This window comes from Sturnus vulgaris, chromosome 3 (assembly GCF_052056855.1).
Source record: "Sturnus vulgaris isolate bStuVul1 chromosome 3, bStuVul1.hap1, whole genome shotgun sequence".
NCBI classification, from domain to species: Eukaryota; Metazoa; Chordata; class Aves; order Passeriformes; family Sturnidae; genus Sturnus; species Sturnus vulgaris.
Window position 1 is genome coordinate 64,916,615 of NC_142245.1, and position 18,201 is coordinate 64,934,815.

At 41.1% G+C, this 18,201-nt stretch overlaps 1 protein-coding gene across 4 annotated transcripts; it reads right to left on the reverse strand.

The window, feature by feature from the left end:
• Window positions 1–495: 495 nt before the first annotated feature.
• Window positions 496–15,654, reverse strand: HSF2 (heat shock transcription factor 2). Of its 4 annotated transcripts, none has more exons than XM_088161875.1 (14): window positions 15,407–15,653; window positions 11,982–12,090; window positions 11,653–11,780; window positions 10,148–10,272; window positions 8,104–8,179; window positions 6,878–6,939; window positions 6,679–6,763; window positions 5,726–5,895; window positions 4,300–4,412; window positions 4,143–4,218; window positions 3,459–3,564; window positions 2,472–2,531; window positions 1,829–1,895; window positions 496–1,433 (listed from the first exon to the last, which is right to left on the reverse strand). In XM_088161875.1, the coding sequence occupies exons 1-14, from the start codon at window positions 15,575–15,577 to the stop codon at window positions 1,144–1,146; spliced, it is 1,638 nt and encodes a 545-aa protein (XP_088018001.1). In that variant the 5' UTR covers window positions 15,578–15,653; the 3' UTR covers window positions 496–1,143. The 4 variants fall into 4 exon arrangements, with proteins under 4 accessions (XP_088018001.1, XP_088018000.1, XP_014732190.2 ...); XM_088161874.1 differs by having other exon boundaries at window positions 1,811–1,895; XM_014876704.2 differs by having other exon boundaries at window positions 1,811–1,895; window positions 4,143–4,412; window positions 15,407–15,654.
• Between the last annotated feature and the right edge of the window lie 2,547 nt (window positions 15,655–18,201).

Here is an 18,201-nt window from a genome sequence, read left to right on the forward strand (position 1 = left end):
CTTACTGAAACCTAGTTTCTCTCTTTGCTGAGCCTTTGTGCTCTGGAGGTTCTCAGACTTTATTTTCAGTTAGTTTGACTTACTGTTTACATAAAAAGCAGGAGCTCAAGGTGAGATGATTTGGTTTAAAGTATGTCAGCTGCTTCTTCACCCAGTGGGGCAGAAACCCCTCTGCTTCTGTAGCACAAGTACACAAACTCACTGCAGGACCTGTAGGTTCCATGAGTGTGGTAGAGGACACACAGCTTAGAGGGGACGTGCTCCTCCACTGCCACTGCTCTCAGTACAAAATCAAAGAGAGAACACCCTTTGTGTGCTACTACTGGAAAATTGCTGCATTAGACAGTTGTTTTGCAGGCTTACCAATAAACCCTTCAGGCTGGTGCTACACTATCTCCCAGGAATTGTGCACAGCAGACCTTGCACAGCTACTGTGACAGGAAAACAGGCTGTTAAATCCATAACCGCCGGGCAGACAGGATAAGAGACAAACTCTTGACAAATACCACACTTAAGTAACATTTATTTTGTCAGCATAGATGGTCCAAGTTAAAAGTACTCATGCAGTCATGGGGCCTGGTAGCTGTCAAGAACTTTTCCCCAGTTTGTGCTGTGTGAGCACTTCCACTGAAGTGAAAGTAAGGCAGAACCAAGATTTAGCAAGGTACAGGCACTTTGTTCCCAGCTGAAGCAGGGAAAAAAAAAGCCTACATCCGGTCCTGGTCCCCCACCCCAAAAAAGCCTCAGGTGTGTTAAACAAAATGTAAAAAATAAAAACCCCAAAATACAGAACGTCAGTGTTCCCTAACCATACACTACTAGTTTATGTCATCATATGTAAGACAAGTATAAGAAACCATAAACCAAAGCTCACTATTGACAAGTGTTGGTTACCCGCAGTACAAGCGATGTGTGCAACACCAAGTGTTCACAGCAGTGCAGCAGCAGCCTGGCTCAGCAGTGCCAGCTGTGCCTGGTGGCTTGTCTAACTCCAAAGCTAAACAACTGCTTGTATAAGATAGGAAAGGTACTTCAGATTCCACATATTTGGTTACATAAAACAGTGATTTACAAAAAACTCTCATACCAAACATTCTAAATAAATAGTTCATCTTCATGACTATATACAGAGCCTCCCTCCCATCAGTTATCCAAGAACGACATGTCTGTGTCCATGGGTGCTGGGGCAAGTTCACACAGGTAGAACAGCGTGGCTTCGCTCGCCTCTGCCTCCGTCAGCGGCTCCAGACGCACCAGCTTGCTCTGGGTGGGCTGGGGATCCAGGCTGCTCTCCAGGAGCTCGTCCCCTTCCAGGGATTTTTCAACAGTGGAAGGACCTTCAGCTGTGAAGCTCCCACTCTCAACAGCAGAGACTGGGTTCCCATCGAGGAATGCAAGGAGTGGAAACGCAGTGTAGTGTATCAGCTGCTTATCTACAGGGAAAAAAATTGCCCAAATTATCAATTAATGTGCCTTTCTACATGCAGAAGGAAAAAAAAATCCAACCCACAGTACTTATTCAAAGAATAATTAATTAAAAAATAAAGATAAATAAAAAAAGATAGGTGCTTGTGCTTTTAAAGAATTACTATGTTCATGCATAACATTATTTGTGCAGATTCACCTGCAAAACATCAGTTTCTCTGCATCTAGTGCAGAGACAAAAATCTAAAAAGTAAGTATACTAAAGACTGTGTTTTCCTTATTTTTCAATCAGCATAACATAAAACCAAGTAAGGAGCAAATAACTGAGATGGCTTTTAGAGTAATGTTTAACTTCTGAAGTGTTTCAATAATCACTACAACTAACCTGATCTGGGCTTAGTACCTTGTGTTTCCTGTGAAGCTGCTGGACCAGCATTATTCTTGTTAGTTTCTTTTCCCTTTGTCTCCGTCTGGGAACAAAAGCAAACTCTTAAAATACATGGTTAAAGCCTATTCTAATGTCATTAGAAAACAGCTGATCAACGACTACCAAAAAATCTTTTTATTTGTGACAAGATGCAGTGGCACAATCAGTATTACCCACACTAACACACCTTGGCTGAGAAAACATGAAATAGAAACACAGGCTACAAAGCAAGAACCAAAAGTAATGCTTTAAATCAACAGGACAAATTTAAAGTGCTACATCTTTGCTCCACTGCTTATTATTCTGTTTCTTTTCCCACCAGACAATACAGATAAAACCATTCTGATAGGAGTACATAACATGTTTGCAAGTAAAAAAATCTCAAGGGATACAAAAGTTAAGAGACTGGTATAAAGGACATTACTAATTAATTAGGGTGCCTTTTCCTTTGCTGTTTAAAGCCCAACAACATGAACTCAGCTGCAGTCTTCCTATACTCATGCAAGTCTTTAAAGCCAGAGCCTAAAGTGCTATGATTCCAGTAAAGAAAACAGCAAAAGATGAGTGAACTTCGCATCTCTCACTACTGCATATGTTGAGCAATGGATTTAAGACTTACTTTGGTATTAGTGATATGATCATGATCTGTGGGATTCATCTGCACAGAACTTGTAAAAAGCTGAATAAGACAAAAGACATCAAGTTTTAGATATCTCAGTGTTGCTATTAAGAATACAAGACCATTGCTTCTGCACGTGTGAGAATAACCCCAGTACTTATTCTAGCCTCTATGAGAAATTGGAGTCTATTTACAGGTAATTACTGCTTTTACAAAGAAAATCTAGCTTTGGAGCACAATGGTTTGGAATTCCATGGACCCTGTTCACAAAAGAAATAACTATACAGCATCTAACACTATTGGCTGCAGTGTTAAAACACCAATTTCTTCTGGCATTGCTGCATGAATAATTCTGTCTACACTATGGATGAACTTAAGTTGCAATGACACCAAACCGGAAGAAGTTATCAGTAAGTGGAGAGCAGAGCTGCTTTTAAGAGGGATCTCAGTGAAGTGAGAGAGGGGCCAACAGGCACTCCAGCAGGTTCAACAGCCACATGTCACCAGGACCCAGTAACCTCATGCACTGGCCCACGTTAGCGTTAAGGAACAAATGGAGAGGGAGCAGCACCTCAGAGAGGGGACATGTGAGTCATGGCAGGCAACACCCTGCCACCAGCCAGCAACATGGCCTTGCTACAAGGGAGGAAGGTTCTTTTTAACCTCAGTTCATTGAGAAGACCAAAGATGATGTGCTGGGTTATTTCAAAGCAAGAGTATTAATCAACTTGACATCTAAGTTCACAATAAATATAAGCATTATTTCATCAAGAAATAATTGTTCAGTAAGAGGCATTCACTTGAGCAGTGGTATAACTTTAAGACTTATACCAGTGCTCCAGAAACTCATAAATATTTATAACTTTGCTTTGTAAAAGGAAGGAAAAAAAGATCATTTGTGATTTAAATCCACATTAAACAGCAACAATACATAAAAATTTTTTCTATAGCCTATTATGAAAATACTTAAAATTAAGTCAAAATTACATCAACCAGGAGATCTGGATCTATGCTGAACTGTCGTCCTGACAACATAGCCTGGAAGTCCTCTAAACTGCAGTCGATACTGTCCAGATAATCCAGAAGTTCAACTCTAGAAGGCAAACAGTATTTTATTGCTATATCCCTTAATAAAGTAAGAGAAATCCTTAAGTAAGCTTTACACAGATGTACACTACATGCATCTAAAAAATCTTCACCAGAAGTAGAATGAACTAGTCTTTCATAAGAAATGACGTCTGGAAAAAAATGAAGACTTTTAGCCTCTTTAGAAGAGAACCCAAGTCAGCAGAGAGGTGATCTGGAATAGGTATCACAGGAATCACATCAACAGAACACTATTACATGACATTAGTAGAGATGCAGTTCTTGCATGCACACAGCTGTAATGGGTCTAATCCACCTGCAGGAGTGACAAAAAAAAATCCTGACAGTTTAAACAATCTTCACAACATTACAATGCCAGATTAAACATCTCAACTCACTCACTTAATAAGGAAAACCAGAGGTTGCATCTTAAAGTACTTAAAATAGAAGGATCTTCAGAAACTGGCTGGAGTAACAGTGGCCTTTAAGTTTAAAGTTCTCAGTAGAAACTGCTATTCAGTTCTTTTCATTTCAGCCAAATAATCAGTTCTAATACTTGAAAAAACAAAAGAGAAGACTACTCACTTTCCAAGAAGATTTATATTCTGTGAAATTACTCCATTTTCATTGAGTATGGAATCCATCACAGAGACTGGGTCTTCTGCAGTTAAAGTTGACTGGTTATTCAGCTGTACAGCACTTGACATGAGTGGGCTTGTGCTGTCACTGACAGGATCATTACCTGGGACAGCAACTGATTCAGTGCTTTTATCCCCTTGAATTACAGGGGCATATTCATCTTCGTTATCATCTTCCACAATTACAATATCGGGAGAATGGTAGCTACAGCTACAGCTGCAATGTAAGATAAATTAATTACAGCGTTTCATACACCTTTATATTGGTATTATTCCACAGGTTTAGTTACTTCTCACTTTAGTCAAGCTACTATCAGGAAATAAACTTTTCTACTGCTTTTTAATACTAAATACAGCAAGATACTCAGAGTATCTATTTTCCATTGATATGAATCTGTAATGATCAATACAATTAGTGCAGCTCAGTTAGCAGACACTGTTGTGCCAGACCACAATAACCAACTGCTAGAGAGTTACAGAACACCGATGCTTTTGTCATTAGAGCAACTACAAGCTTGCATAAAGTATGTACAAAGTGAAGCAAATCATGTAAGGTCCTCAAACCAGACAGACAGCATGTATTCTGCATATTTCCTGTTGAACAGCGTCAACTCTGGAACACCCATAACAAAGCATCTCAGTCTACAGGTTTGGAGTTAACCTTGTTATGCATACCAGGAATGAAACCTGAAAACCAAGAGCGAGCCTCAACTAATTTGCTTTCATCCCTATTCTAGCTTTTAACCCTGAAGAAGCTGTTAGTTATGTTGCCTCTCTATCACAGCCCTTTTCTCATGAAGCTTTTCTATCAGAGAATGCATTCCCAGGCATCAGCAGAGAACAATGGTGCCAATTCAAGTATAAGCTACATATAGTAAGTTTTTCTCCTTGGGGCATAATACAGGCCCTATCAAGCCAATGCAAGAAAAAAGTTGTATCTAAAAAAAGTTGCATCTAAAAACGTTGCATCCACGGAGCAAGTTTCAACTTGCTTGTAGCTGAAAGATGAAAGAAAGATGAACTTCTGTAGTATTGGAGTACAGATGGGAAGGAACATAATCACAAAAAACAACTGAGACTGTAAAAAACCTAAAACCCTGAAATTAATTGGCTTAATGCAAAGACCACACCAAAACCTGACAAACACCACATGTAAATTATTCTCCACAAAACCTTGCAAAAACAAGGGAAGTCGTTCCTGTCTGCACAGATAACCAAAAAGTAAGAAGACTTCTCTTACTCTGGCTTTAGTATATTTAACTATTATGCAATAATACAGATTGCTTTCATCAGTTTCCATCTATCCTCCTGATATTAAAACTCCAACAGCCAATTAACTATTTTGGAACAAATCCAGAGGTCAATAAATCAAAAGCTAGTGTGAATTCACAGATTAAGTTTCTATTTGAGCAAGAGTGCTGAATAATTCTAAGCACTTCACTAAAAAAAATTATCTAAGACATCTGAATTAGTGCATATTATACAACACTGAAAGCCATTTATCAACACACACTTCTTGAGACTTCTTACTTGGAAGAATCTGAAGTGGTATCTTCACTTGTTTCTGGTGTAACAGTAAGATTTTCTTCATCAGCCATGGGATGTTCTTCCTCACCCACATCCTCAGTGACATCATAAATAACAATGTCATCTGAAATCTGTTCCCTTGGTTTTAAGCCCTCATTTCTGTTGAGAGGTACCTGAGAATTATTTATAAAAGAGTCAGGGCACAGATGGACAATGAGCTTCAGCATTTTGACAGTTATCGTTGTATCTTGCAATGGTTCACAGCTAATGAAGTCTAAGAGCTTTCCTACACCTTGTAGATTACAAGCTATTTGTACAGATCTATGTTTAATTCAAAAAGCCATACAAGTAAATAAACAAGCTGGAGAAAAACAGCAATAGGAAAAAGAATTTGGCAAATACTACAGGTGTAGAAGTAAAATTATACTAGCACTGTCAGATAATAGAACTAAAAATATTAAAACAGTGACTGCTGTTTCAAGAGTATTTTGTTATAAAGCTACTAATTCTAGTGCCATACTATAGCACTTGCTTTAACAATTTCCTCACCAATCATCATTTGGACAGCAGAAAACAACTTTCAGTGGTGTGACTCATTTGAATGTAACAGGACCACGACATGATTTTACTGGGTTGGATGCTGCCTTGCAGAGCAACACACTGAACCCTTGTCCCTGCATGGGGCCAGGAATGCCACATTCCCAGAGATAACAATGCAACATTATACGTGCTCTTTCTGATAGCAGCATTCTTAAAAGCAAACTGGTCTCAGCAGGATCATGTCAAGCTGCATTTAAGACACAGGTTTAGGTTCTGAAAGGAAACAACACAGCTTATCACTTGTACAAGCTGACAGCTCTCAGTACACAGCTGTATTACAGTCGCCATACAACAATGAATTTGACCCATCTGCCCACCTGCACTCCATAACAGAGCACCCATAATAGAGAACTTACATGGTGGCTACTATCGGCTGGTTCTTTGACAATTTTCTGAAATACATTCGACTTTGTAGGTCCATTTGTGTTCAGAAGTAGAGGCCTACATCAGAAAGAGTAAAGGAAGAAGGCCATGTCAAACACACCTCTTTGGTAATTAGTCAACAATGCCTGTCAGTTTATCAAGCGGACAGAAAGTTTTCAAGACCATATTTACCTCTTGCGTTTTAGGCTCACTAGCTGGTTATTCTGCACCAAGGTAACAATGAATTGTACAATCTGTAAGGGAGAGAACACTACTGTTGGTTGCTCTACTTTGCAATTGTTTCTCTTGAGTACCAAGGCACTTATAGCAAAGGATACCAATGATCTATACATAAACAGCAAAACACTTCCTTTGTATAATAACTTTTATATAGAGCTGTTCAGAAAACCTAAAAATCAAGGTAAAAAGCAGTGCTGATAATATCCAAATAGTTATTCAACTGTTAAAGAAAGACTTTTCACATAGCAGGTGATAAGAGCTGGCTTTTACATGACATCATACAACACACACAGAGACATGCAGCAACTCAAATGATTAAAAGAATTGTAATAAGCAACTACAAAAGGCATATAGGGATGTGGACCATATACATAACCTGTATCTGTAAATACCCGTTCTGGTGAAAGGCATTTTTGACAGTTTCAGAAAAAAATTACATATACAATTAACAGTATTCATTAGCTGTCTTTCCTTCTGAAATGTTAGCCTTTCTTCTCTAATGTTTTAAATATAAGGCTTTAATGTATCTGGCTTGAAGAAACCGGGGGAAAAAAAAATCAGTAAGTCTCTGCTACAAAGCTACTTGCAGTGATGCCATTTCTGATGTGTTAAAAAAATAGATCTATAAATTCTATCATTTATATCAGTTTTGGTAGATCATAAATCTAACTGTTAAATAATCTAAGTTAACATATTATCAATAGGTTCCACTCAGTTATCTATTTCTCTGCTAACTAGGAATATACAGTCAGTGGGTCAGTTAAGTGGGGCAGCAGTGAACTTCCAATACAGAATCTTGTAATTCTTGCAGTGAGAAACTTTCTCCCAAAATCAGTTGACACAGAGAATTACACATCTGATTCCCAAGGTAATAAAAAAATGGATGGACCATATTAAGGATAACTTAATGACTGATGTAGGATGTTCTTGAGCCTCTTTCTTTGAAAATGTTTGCAAGACTTGGGCCTTATTTTCTGCTTGTGCAAGAAAATACCCTGAATGCTTATATCACTAGGGTTTGTTCATCACATACCACCTTGCTGTTTTGGTTTTTTTTTAATTAAAGAGAGATTTGACATTATAAAAAGCTGAGTGAGGGCAAAGCAAAGCACATGACAAAGCATCCCTACTTCAGAAGCACACGCTCAAGCCCACACGACACTTGAATGAAGCCTTACCTTTCGAATAACTTGCTGCTGTTGTAAATGTTTTGCTCTCAGTTCAGATACTTCCCTCCAAAGAGATTCATTCTCTCTGTTTAAAAATGATGATTTAAAAGTCACACTAAAACTAGTTATTAATTTTTATTAAAGGTCAGATAGCTTCATTAAAACTCTTTGAAATGTGTTTCTAGATTGGTGGTTGGTGCCACACATAGGCAGCAAGCAGCCTTGGAAAGTAACTATGAAACAGAGACCCAAACACAACAAAGAGCCTGCAGAGAATTTCCATCTGCTTTAAAGGAAAAAAAAAAATTCCCAAATTTGGCAATAATCATTACCCATACATTCAGCATTTAAAAATTTACTATAAGCATTTAACAGCTACCTCTATCAGTAAACCGGCATGTTAGGTGATAAAAAAATAACAGGAGCATGTCAGAGGTAGCAGTTTTCATGAAACACTGCCATTTTAGAAACCTTGATTCTTCCAGTAGTCACAGGACTCCAGTTACTGAGACAGTGTAAAAACTGCCCTATTGTAACCACATGCCTTGTTGTTTCCAACAGTGTATGCCATACTAAGAAGTAGATAGTGAGTACCAAAGGCTTCAACGAATACGGGTAGACAACATACCACCCTCATCTCTTTTGTAGTTTGATTTCCAACACAAAGAAGCAAACTCTACTGGTATCTAGGTTTTTAGGAAACCTTAAACTAAGCTTTCAGAAACAGCAGCTACTACTAGTAGAAAGGTACTACTCCCTCCTCAAACTGCTCTTATGTCCAACATACAATTTATGAGTACATCACAAAATTACAGCAGAAGTCAGGTATTCTGAACTTTCTCAACTTTTTCACTAGCTTTATCAAAATGTTTTGTAAGACCAGGTCTTCTGATTTAGCTCGTTTCCACCTCAGTCACTTTAAACTGATGAGATGACATAATGGATGTCAAAGACCAACCACTATGTTCTCATCTCTAAAAACTGTCAGCTCATCAGCAACTGGCTGTCATTTCGGTCAAAGCCAGGCCTGCTCTGGACAGCGGTTTGGACCTGATGGCCTCCCGAGGTTCCTTTCAACCCAAATTCCTCTAGGAGTTCAAAAGAGCAAATATGATTTTTACTCAAGACTGGCCAGATTCTAACAAAGACTATGCTTCAGCAAAAGAAGTCTGCCTCTGAATATTCTACCACTCGAGTCACTAGAACTGAAGTCTAGAAATGAGAATATTTACTTCTTAAAACCTTAACTAATCGGTGACCTCTGCCACAGAGGTACGCTGTCATGAGACCTTCTACTAAAAGAAGAAATAGAAACTCTAACAGAGTTTCTATTAAGGTGATATGACTTACAGTGCATGACCTTATACTCCTGTATCTTATCTGTATCTACATATTCTAAAGGATTAAGTAATTTGTGACACACATCTCTCTCACTGTTGAGAATAAATCATAATTTCTAAGAAGGCAGTAATGAAAATCTAAAAAAACTCTCTACATTTGTATTTTCAATTCTGTTTCTCTGTCAATGAGGTAACTAATGAATTTCCAAATTAGATTTCTAAACACATTTTCATAGGTATTAATTCTTCCACAATTTTAAACAATAATTAGGAATGAGGACAAACACAATAGGAAAATTAAAAAAAATGAGCAAAGACATTAATTGCACTACAAAAGTATTATATGCTAACTACAGAAACCAAACTCTGCCTCAAACCAAATACAGTAACTATTTCAAACGTGAAGACAAAAACCAGCATACTTTATACTACGAGCTGATTTAAATATTCAGACTCAGCATCTACAGGGAACTACTACTGAAGGTGTTATTTAATTTTTACTACTAGACAGTTCAGCAAACACCAACATTGCCTATTACTTTTAATAATATCAGAAAATTCAATTTTAAAGCAATTTTTTCTATTGAAGTTTATGTTCCTGAAGTAGTAATGGAAATTAGGCAACCAGAAATCAGGAGACACCTAGTATTAAGTCTTTATCTAGTAACACAATTACTCAGCATTAAGGATCAGATACTGATGAAGCAACTCACCTTTTCAAAAGAGACAACTGAGATTCAATAGTTGTTTGTTTAATTTGCACCTTTTGAGCACTGCAAATTATTTTAGAGAGATCTTCCTGACGTATCTTGTTTTCTTCAGGTCTCGAAGAAGAAACCTTTAGAAGGTTAGAATCCAGAAACAACACTTTCCTTAATTCAGGCTTAATTATTATTCTCTTCTGGTGATCAAGTATTTTTTCTTACTACTGTTGATAAAATATGCACTTAATAATAAACCAAGCATCCAAAAACCCCCAAAACCAGCAATACAGCTATCACTGCATTAGCTTTAGTTGTTGCAAACATTTTGTGTACACCCTGACTCTTCAGGCATTTTCCCATGCACTCTACTTCATCCTAACTGCATCACAATAACCCGGTGATAACAACTACATCACTCTGTGCTGGTTTTGGTTGGCATGGGGTAATTTTCCCCATAGTAGCAAATAAGGGGCTGTGTTTTAGACTTGTGCAGCTGTGCTGCAGTGCTGGCAGCACAGAGAGATGTTTTAATTCCTGCTGAGCAGTGCTCACACATGGAGTCAAGGGCTTTTCTGCTTCTCACCTCACTCCACCAGGCAGTTGGCTGGGGCTGCACCAAAAATTGAGAGGTCACACACACAGTTGGGACATTTATCACCACCTGATCAAAGCAGCATTCTACACCATATGGTGTCATGCTTAGCATATAAAACTGGGGGAAAAAGAAGGAAGTGGGGGGGATGTTCAGACTGATGCCATTTTTCTTCCCAAGTCACCACTATTTGTGATGGGGCCCTGCTTTCTTGGGGATGGCTGAACAGCTGCCTGCCCACGGGGAGTGGTAAATTAATTCCTGGTTTGGCTTTGCTTGTGTATGTAGCTTTTGTTTTACTTAATAAACTGCCTTTATTTCAACCCATGAATCTTCTCACTTTTACTCTCCCAATTCACTCCCACATCCTGACATGGAGGGAGTGAGCGAGCAGCTGTGGGGCTGCGCTGTTGGCTGGGGTTAACCATGACATCCCGTTTAATTTGCCTTATTTCTATTTGCCATCTATATCCACTTAACTCAGTAACAGCAGAGCACAATTCAGAAGTATAACAAACGTGTTTACAGGTTTGCCCCGTTCTCTTGGGTGGAATGTCTAATGCTTACAGATGCTTCTAAAACAAGCTATATAAATGAGCAGTTTCTTATATTGCTGATGGTAAAGTCAAAGCAATGCTCTGCACTTCTAATACTCATTTGCAAATTGTCATATTGCATAACTCACACTTTTTTGCCACCAGTGAAACTTTACTATAATGATAGCAAAGTAGATAAAAAAGCCTTGTCAAATCCCCCAAAATATCTTTAAACAAGCTCAAGATATAAATGAAAGCAGGGCAGTTTGTTTCCATAAACTGTGAACTTATTTGCACTCACAATCCTGCAGTTAAACTTGACATGAACTTAGCTATTCATCAATACATAACAGTACAGGTTTTTTACACACTGAATTTTCACTAACCTTCCTTTTAATATGCTCCAGCAAGTCCTCCCGTCCCTGCCTAAAATATGCATGCCGAAACTCTACTGGACCATCTCGCTCCACTTTGACAATTCCAGAATCAACATGGACGACTTTACGGAAGCCATCTTTAAAAATAAAAGAAAAGAAAAACCTCAAAACTCACATTAAAAAATTCCAAGTATGCTGTCCCAACTATCCTGTTTCCAATTCTGAGGGTAAGACAGTATCCTGGCTGCAGAGAACACGAGGCCATTGCTCAAAGGAAATGATAACTTTTATGAACAGGATTTAGAATTGTGCTAGAATGCAAAAATCCAGGAACTTACACATATTTAACTGTCTGACAAAGCTTGCCATGTTGTTATGCTTGAAGTACTTGGGAAGAATCTCTTTTGCGAATCTCTGTTCATCCAACACCAAGAAACTCTTTCCATTCTAAAATGAAAGAGACACATTAAGCTACTTAAAAACCATAGCAGAAAACACACAGGGCTTTTAGAATTAATCACCAGATTGGAATGTTTCCTTTGTGCATGCAGTACATTACTGATCTGCTTGCCTACAATTTTCCAAAACAAAAAGTGTACAAACCTTGCAGTTGCAAAGCAACTGAGTACTATCAATTTACATCGCTACCTGTATCTGAAGGGGAATATCTCTATTGTTACACACTGCTTTATCAAGATAACAAATAATTGTTTATCAGCAATTATCACTGTTTCACTACAGTAGAATACATCAATTCTGAATGTAGTTTTGTAAGCCCTGGTAAGGAATCTTAACAAAGAACCTGAGCAAGGAAAAAAATACCAACAACCAGTTGACAGTTCCATCTGGTTTTCAGTGTAAAAGCATGATTGGTTTGATAAGACTTGTAGAGCAGATGGAACTGTCTAAGAGGTGAAGCTATCCACTGGGTTTTGGAGTCACCAGAAAGGCAGCCACCTAAAGCAAGATTCCCCTGCTGGAATGCCAACTGTGAGGGAAGACTTGATCTTTTACTTAATCCACAGGCTTTAACTAAAATAGAAGGATCAGCTCTTTGTTCTTTAATGACTGCACTCCATTTAACTACAGGGCAAGTAATTGGCAGAACGCAAATTACCTCCTTGGAAATGGTTTAGGTTTTGTCTACAAGTCCACAATACTCTCACCCTGCAGTTAATACTCTTATCTTCAAAAAATGTCAACACTTTTCCTGCATCTTCTTAAGAGGCCTTTTTAGTTTAATGAGTCACTTTTCTTATCCTCAAATGCCAGCAGTTCTATGATCCCAAGAAGCTTAAAGAACCAACTGTAAGACCACATGAAGGTTCTTGTCCAAAGGCAGGTGTCCTTGTTTTAGCTAGGACAAGAATTTTTTTTTAGTAGCTGATAGAAAGCTGAGTTTTGGATTCAGTGAGAGAATAATGTTGATAGTAAGTTGATGCTTTAGCTGTTGCTGAGCAGTGCTTACCCTAAGTCAAGGTCTTTTCAGCTTCCCAAATGCTGCCAGCAAGCAGGTGCACAAGAAGGGAGGGTGCACGGCCAGGATAGCTGACCCAAACTAGGCAAAGGGATATTCCATAGCAGAGAACATCTTGCCCAATATATAAACTGGGGGAGTTATGCAGCAGGAGGGCCAGCTGCTGTTTTCAGATGGGCTGGATACCAGCCCACAGGTGGTTAGCAATTGTATTGAGTATAATTTGGTTTTTTTGTGTTTTCTTTCTGTTCTCATATACTTCACTTCATCTCAATTTTAAATGGTTATCTCAACTCACGAGTTTTACTTTCTCTACCACGGTGTGGGGAAGCGAGCAAGTGGCTGAGTAGTACTTAGTTACCAGCAGGGGTTAAACCACAACAGCTTGTTCCTGCAAATCAGCAGGGAGCATCAGAAACAGGATGCTACAAATGGCTTTCCACTGGATGACTTAGGTGCTTAACACTGAGAAGATAGGCAGATGAAAACTTCCAGTAATGCCTACCAACCTCCTGCTGAGAATCAATCAGTGGAAGAAAAAGGGGAAGCAAAAGAAATGGCAAGAACAGACTATTTTAGCCAATGCTGTGTGTGCAATTCACAAACTGAAGGTGCTGAACCAAGTGACACTACAGTGACCTGTGACACCAACGGACAACTCCCAAGGGGTGCCTCACTTTATCACCACTTTGACATTGTCCAGGCGTAGCACATAAAAATCTGGGAAACACATCCACAAGCTCTTGCTGTTCTGACAGTCATTTACAGCAAAGCTGCACAGACATTAAGGCCTGTAAGCTTCACTACACAGCTAAATACAATGTCAACTCCTAGTTCCAATGACTACAGCAGTCTTCCAAGCACTTCATTTGGTACTCCTCCTCTAGGTCACAAGTAATCCCAATATTTGCCCCAAGAACTGCTGGTCGCTAATAATATCAACTGTGATGGGGGGACCTTCCCCTCTAGAAACAGCCTTGCAGAGTCTCAAACAATTATTGTTAGTGTTAAACTAAAAAATAACACAAGGATACCTAAGAGATATTGGTGTGTTTACTTGAGATAAACATAAACAATGGATTTGGAAATTCTCCATTAAAAGCATAAGGCAGCAAAACCAGCATTTTTTTAATGTAGACAACATCAATCTTCATACAGCCTTAAATACCTCTCTTCCAAAAAAAACAACAAAAAACCCCCCCCAAACCACAAAAGAAACCCAAAACCAAACAAACCCCAAAAACATCACAAAAAATTCTAAAACAAAAACAAAAGAAAGAAATGCTGCCGTAATCTACTGAGGCCTCCTGCTTCTCTTTGGGAAGTTTTGGCTGAAGGTACTGATAAACCATTTTCAGTTAAAATATTTATGACGTTTCATTATTTCTAAAGCATTTAAAATAAGGAGTTCTCAGTTGAGTTTAACTCAATACCACTCACTATTTGAGAACAAGATTTTAATGAAAACAGCACATAGGGAAAAAATGAAGTAGTTATTATTAAAATATGTGTTTAGCTTTTAGCACAACTATCAGTGATGCTCACTGAAGAACCTGCCAGTTCTTCGTTGCACGGTAAGGAGACCGGTGCCCAATTCGACCTCCCGCGTGGCCCATCCCCTTTCCCGCCACGCCAGCAGGTGGACACCCGGGAAGCCCCCGGCCATCCCCCACGTGGCCGCTCCCCACCGCCCCAGAGGGATCCGGCCCTGCGGGCAGCACACAGGAAACAACAGCGGGCCAGAGCACGCCGCTCTCCCCATCCTCCGCAGCCCCGGCTCACCGAGGGCGAGCCGCGTTCCTGGGGCACCCACCACCCACCAACCCTCGCTGGGAAATCCCCCCGCAGCTCCACGTTCCCCCCACGCCGGCTCCTGAAGCGCACAGCAGAATCCCCCGGCTGCCCGGCCCCTTCCCAGCCCCCACGGACGCCCGAGCCCGCGAAGTCAGAGCCGCCAGACAGACACCCCCCTCCTCCGCGGGTGTGCGTGGGGATGCGCCTCCAGGGCGGGCGCGGGAGCTCCTACCCCATGGTTAAAACAAGGCTGAGGGCCGAGGCGAGCCGGCCTCTCGAGAGTAGCTCAGCCCAGCCCAGCCCAACCCGGCCCGGCCCGGTCCGGTCCGGTCCGAGCCCAGCCAAGCCATGTGGCCGTGCCCTGATTTTCCGTCCCCACCCCACGCCGAGGCCCACGCCCCCCCGCCGGCGCCGGTGCCCGCCGGAGCGAAGCGCAGGGTGATGGCGGGGGATCCGTCACACGCGGGCGGGCAAGAGGTGGAGGTGGCCGACCTGGCTCCAGGTAATGAGCTGGTTGCTGGGGGTCTCGCCTAGCAGAGCCCACAGCTTGCTAAGGAAGGCTGGGACCCCCGGGCTGGCGGAGGGAGGCGACGGCTGCTGGGGAGGCTGCGGGAGTGGCGGCGGCGGCGGCTGCTGCTGCTGCTGCTGTTGTTGCTGCTTCATTGTCGCTCGGGAGCGTCCGGGGCCTCTGTCCGGGGAATGAGCACAACCAGACCGGGCTCGCCCCGCCCCTCGCCCCCACCCCGCATGCGCGGCGGCCCCGCCGCACGCGCGCGTGCCCGCCCCGCCCCTTCCCCCTGCGCCTTACATAACGTCCCCACGTGCGCCGCCCTCACGTGTCACAACAGCACCGGCACGGGAGGGACCGGGCCAATAGGGGCGCGCCTCGCGGCGGGGGGGCGGGGCCGCGCCGCGCGGGCGCACGTTCCCGGCGGGACAGCGGCGCGTGGCGAGGGGCGGGGGCTCGGCTGAGGGAGGCGGGCGGGTGAGGGGGAGCGCTCCCGCTGCAGCCCCCAGGGAAAGGCGGGCGAGTGCCCCGAGCAAGGCTTTCTGAGGGTTTAGCCCAGCCTAGGGTTTCCGAACCGTCTGGGAGAAAGGTGAAGAATAGCTGGTAATCTCAAAAACATCACTGCACATATATACACAACAGGAACATCCAAGCCAACTCCCCCTGAAAGTATCCCAGGCGGGCCTAAGCAGACCCTTCTGCGAGGCAACTTTTGTTTAGTCTTCAGACCTATCAGCTACTGAAACTGCGAAAAGAAACTGGGTATCTCAAGGAAAACAGCCTAACGAATGGTGAAATGGCACTAAAATTATTTTTTTATACTCTACTAACTGTTTTGCAAAACATAATCACATATTAACTGCAAATAGTTTTTAAGAAGTTGTTCTATGGAACTAAAATTATAGTGTTTTTGCTCAAACCTTCATCAACTGATACTGTTATAATATCTTTGTTGAAATTTCTCAAAAAAAAATCTCAATCTCAGTTTGATCTGCTTCAGTTGGCAGTGAAAATGAAGCACAATGGCACAGTGAAGATAACAGAATCTTTAGCAGGGCAGCCTGAAGGGAAATTAAGGTCGATATTTCTGTTTCAAGCTGTATATCACATAGCTTCCCTTCCATCACTTCATTAGCAGCCTACCATAGCCTATAACAAACCCTTTGCCTGATATTAACTGGATCATTCCTGAGAGAAGTCACAGTTGCTAACTTTATGGCTCAGCTTTTCAGGGTCAGTAAAAAAACTTAAATGAACACCTTTTGAATTTAAACACAAATTTACAGTAATTTTTCATCCTAACATGGACGTGCAGCAAGGTTCCACCTGATTCCATTTATGTAGATAAAAATGCTAGATGAGCAGAGAGAAGAATAGGGTTGTGACTTAATCTGGACACAGTAGTGCTCTGCATCTTATATTTCTTGTTCACAACTTCCATTTGAAAATAAGAGTTGATTTGCAGAATTGTTGGACAGTAGTTCAAAAGGATATACTGATGTCTTTGGCTGAGACAGAAGTAGAACCACACAATTAATTTTTTTTAAATTTCTCTAGCAGACTGAACATCACCATGGTGAAAAAGACTGCCATGCAACCTGATTTCCAGTGTTTTACAGTTGAGGGAAGTCTTTTAACCTTTCTTTCTAAACCTCAGTTTAGGAAAAAAAAATTCTAAAGCCTTAAGGCTTAAGAACTGGAAGTCATTTATTTAATATTTAACATAAAGTGTTTGCAATGTACAACTCAAATAAAGCTTCCATTAGGTTTTTATTTTGCTGTCTTACAAGGTCTGAGTACAAAGTAACTGCTTGTCCCTGTTCATAAAGCTTTTGATTACATTATTTTACAACCCAGCCATTGCAAGACTCCCTAGTCTTTAATCTGGGGCTATTTGACTTCTCAGTATCTTCATAAGCAGTGCTGTAATCTTTTTCCACACTACAGTAAAATTTTCCTCCACTTAGCTTGCAGAAATCTGGCAATTATCAGCTCTGAGACAGGTCAAGCTATTTAAATCTTCCCCGATGCAGTTCTCATCCTCCCCTTTCCAGAAAAACTTTTAACACTTTAAAACTCTTCGGGTGTTGGGAAATGTTGGAAATTCAGATCTCTTCCCATATCCCTGAACTAACTCTTCAAGCCCCAGCAGATTCTGTTCCTCCTGAGCCTTGTTCCCCTTCCCATGGGCCCATAGTTCCCTCACATGTCGGAGTTCCAACTAAGACCTGGTGCTCGGGGACTAAGGGAGCACTGCCAACATAAAACATCTGATTTCCAGTGCTTTTTTTCCACAGCTTTCATGGAGAGGCTACATAGTTAGCAGCACCTCAAATCTGGGCAGAAGGCCAAAGAATAAAGTTAGATAGCTGTTCATATCACTGTCTGTTTATTTTGACATCCCATATACCTAAAAATCACATCCATCACTGGCCTCTTCCTCATGCTCGAGCAGCAGGAAGCCCTGCAGCACTTCCATACTCTCTTATAGGAGCTTTGGCCTCTGACAGTCCAGTTTTGATATGCTTTCAGAAAAGTAATTTGGGATGAGGACTGTTCCACAGCACATTTACAAGTAGGGCAGCCCTCATGTAACAATACTTTTCTGATATGAATTTAACCTTTCTTCTCTGACTTCCTATTTTCTTCCCCTACAATGGAATATGCAGCAGGGGTCAAGAGCCCTGCTTGTGGGTTGTTCTGGCTCTTACAAGTCTGAAGTGCAATCTCTGTGAATTCCAGTTACAACAGACCCTGAGTAAAGCCTGAGTCAACTCCC

What these genes read in the sequence shown, in the direction of transcription:
- HSF2 (XM_014876704.2), bottom strand. Translation starts at nt 15,577, where the DNA reads ATGAAGCAGCAACAACAGCAGCAGCAGCAGCAGCCGCCGCCGCCGCCA. An exon ending in TGTCAGACAGTTAAATATGT is followed by an intron (nt 11,781 to 11,981) that starts GTAAGTTCCTGG and finishes TTATTTTTAAAG; the next exon opens with ATGGCTTCCGTAAAGTCGTC. An exon ending in ACCACTTCAGATTCTTCCAA is followed by an intron (nt 4,413 to 5,725) that starts GTAAGAAGTCTC and finishes CTTACATTGCAG; the next exon opens with CTGTAGCTGTAGCTACCATT.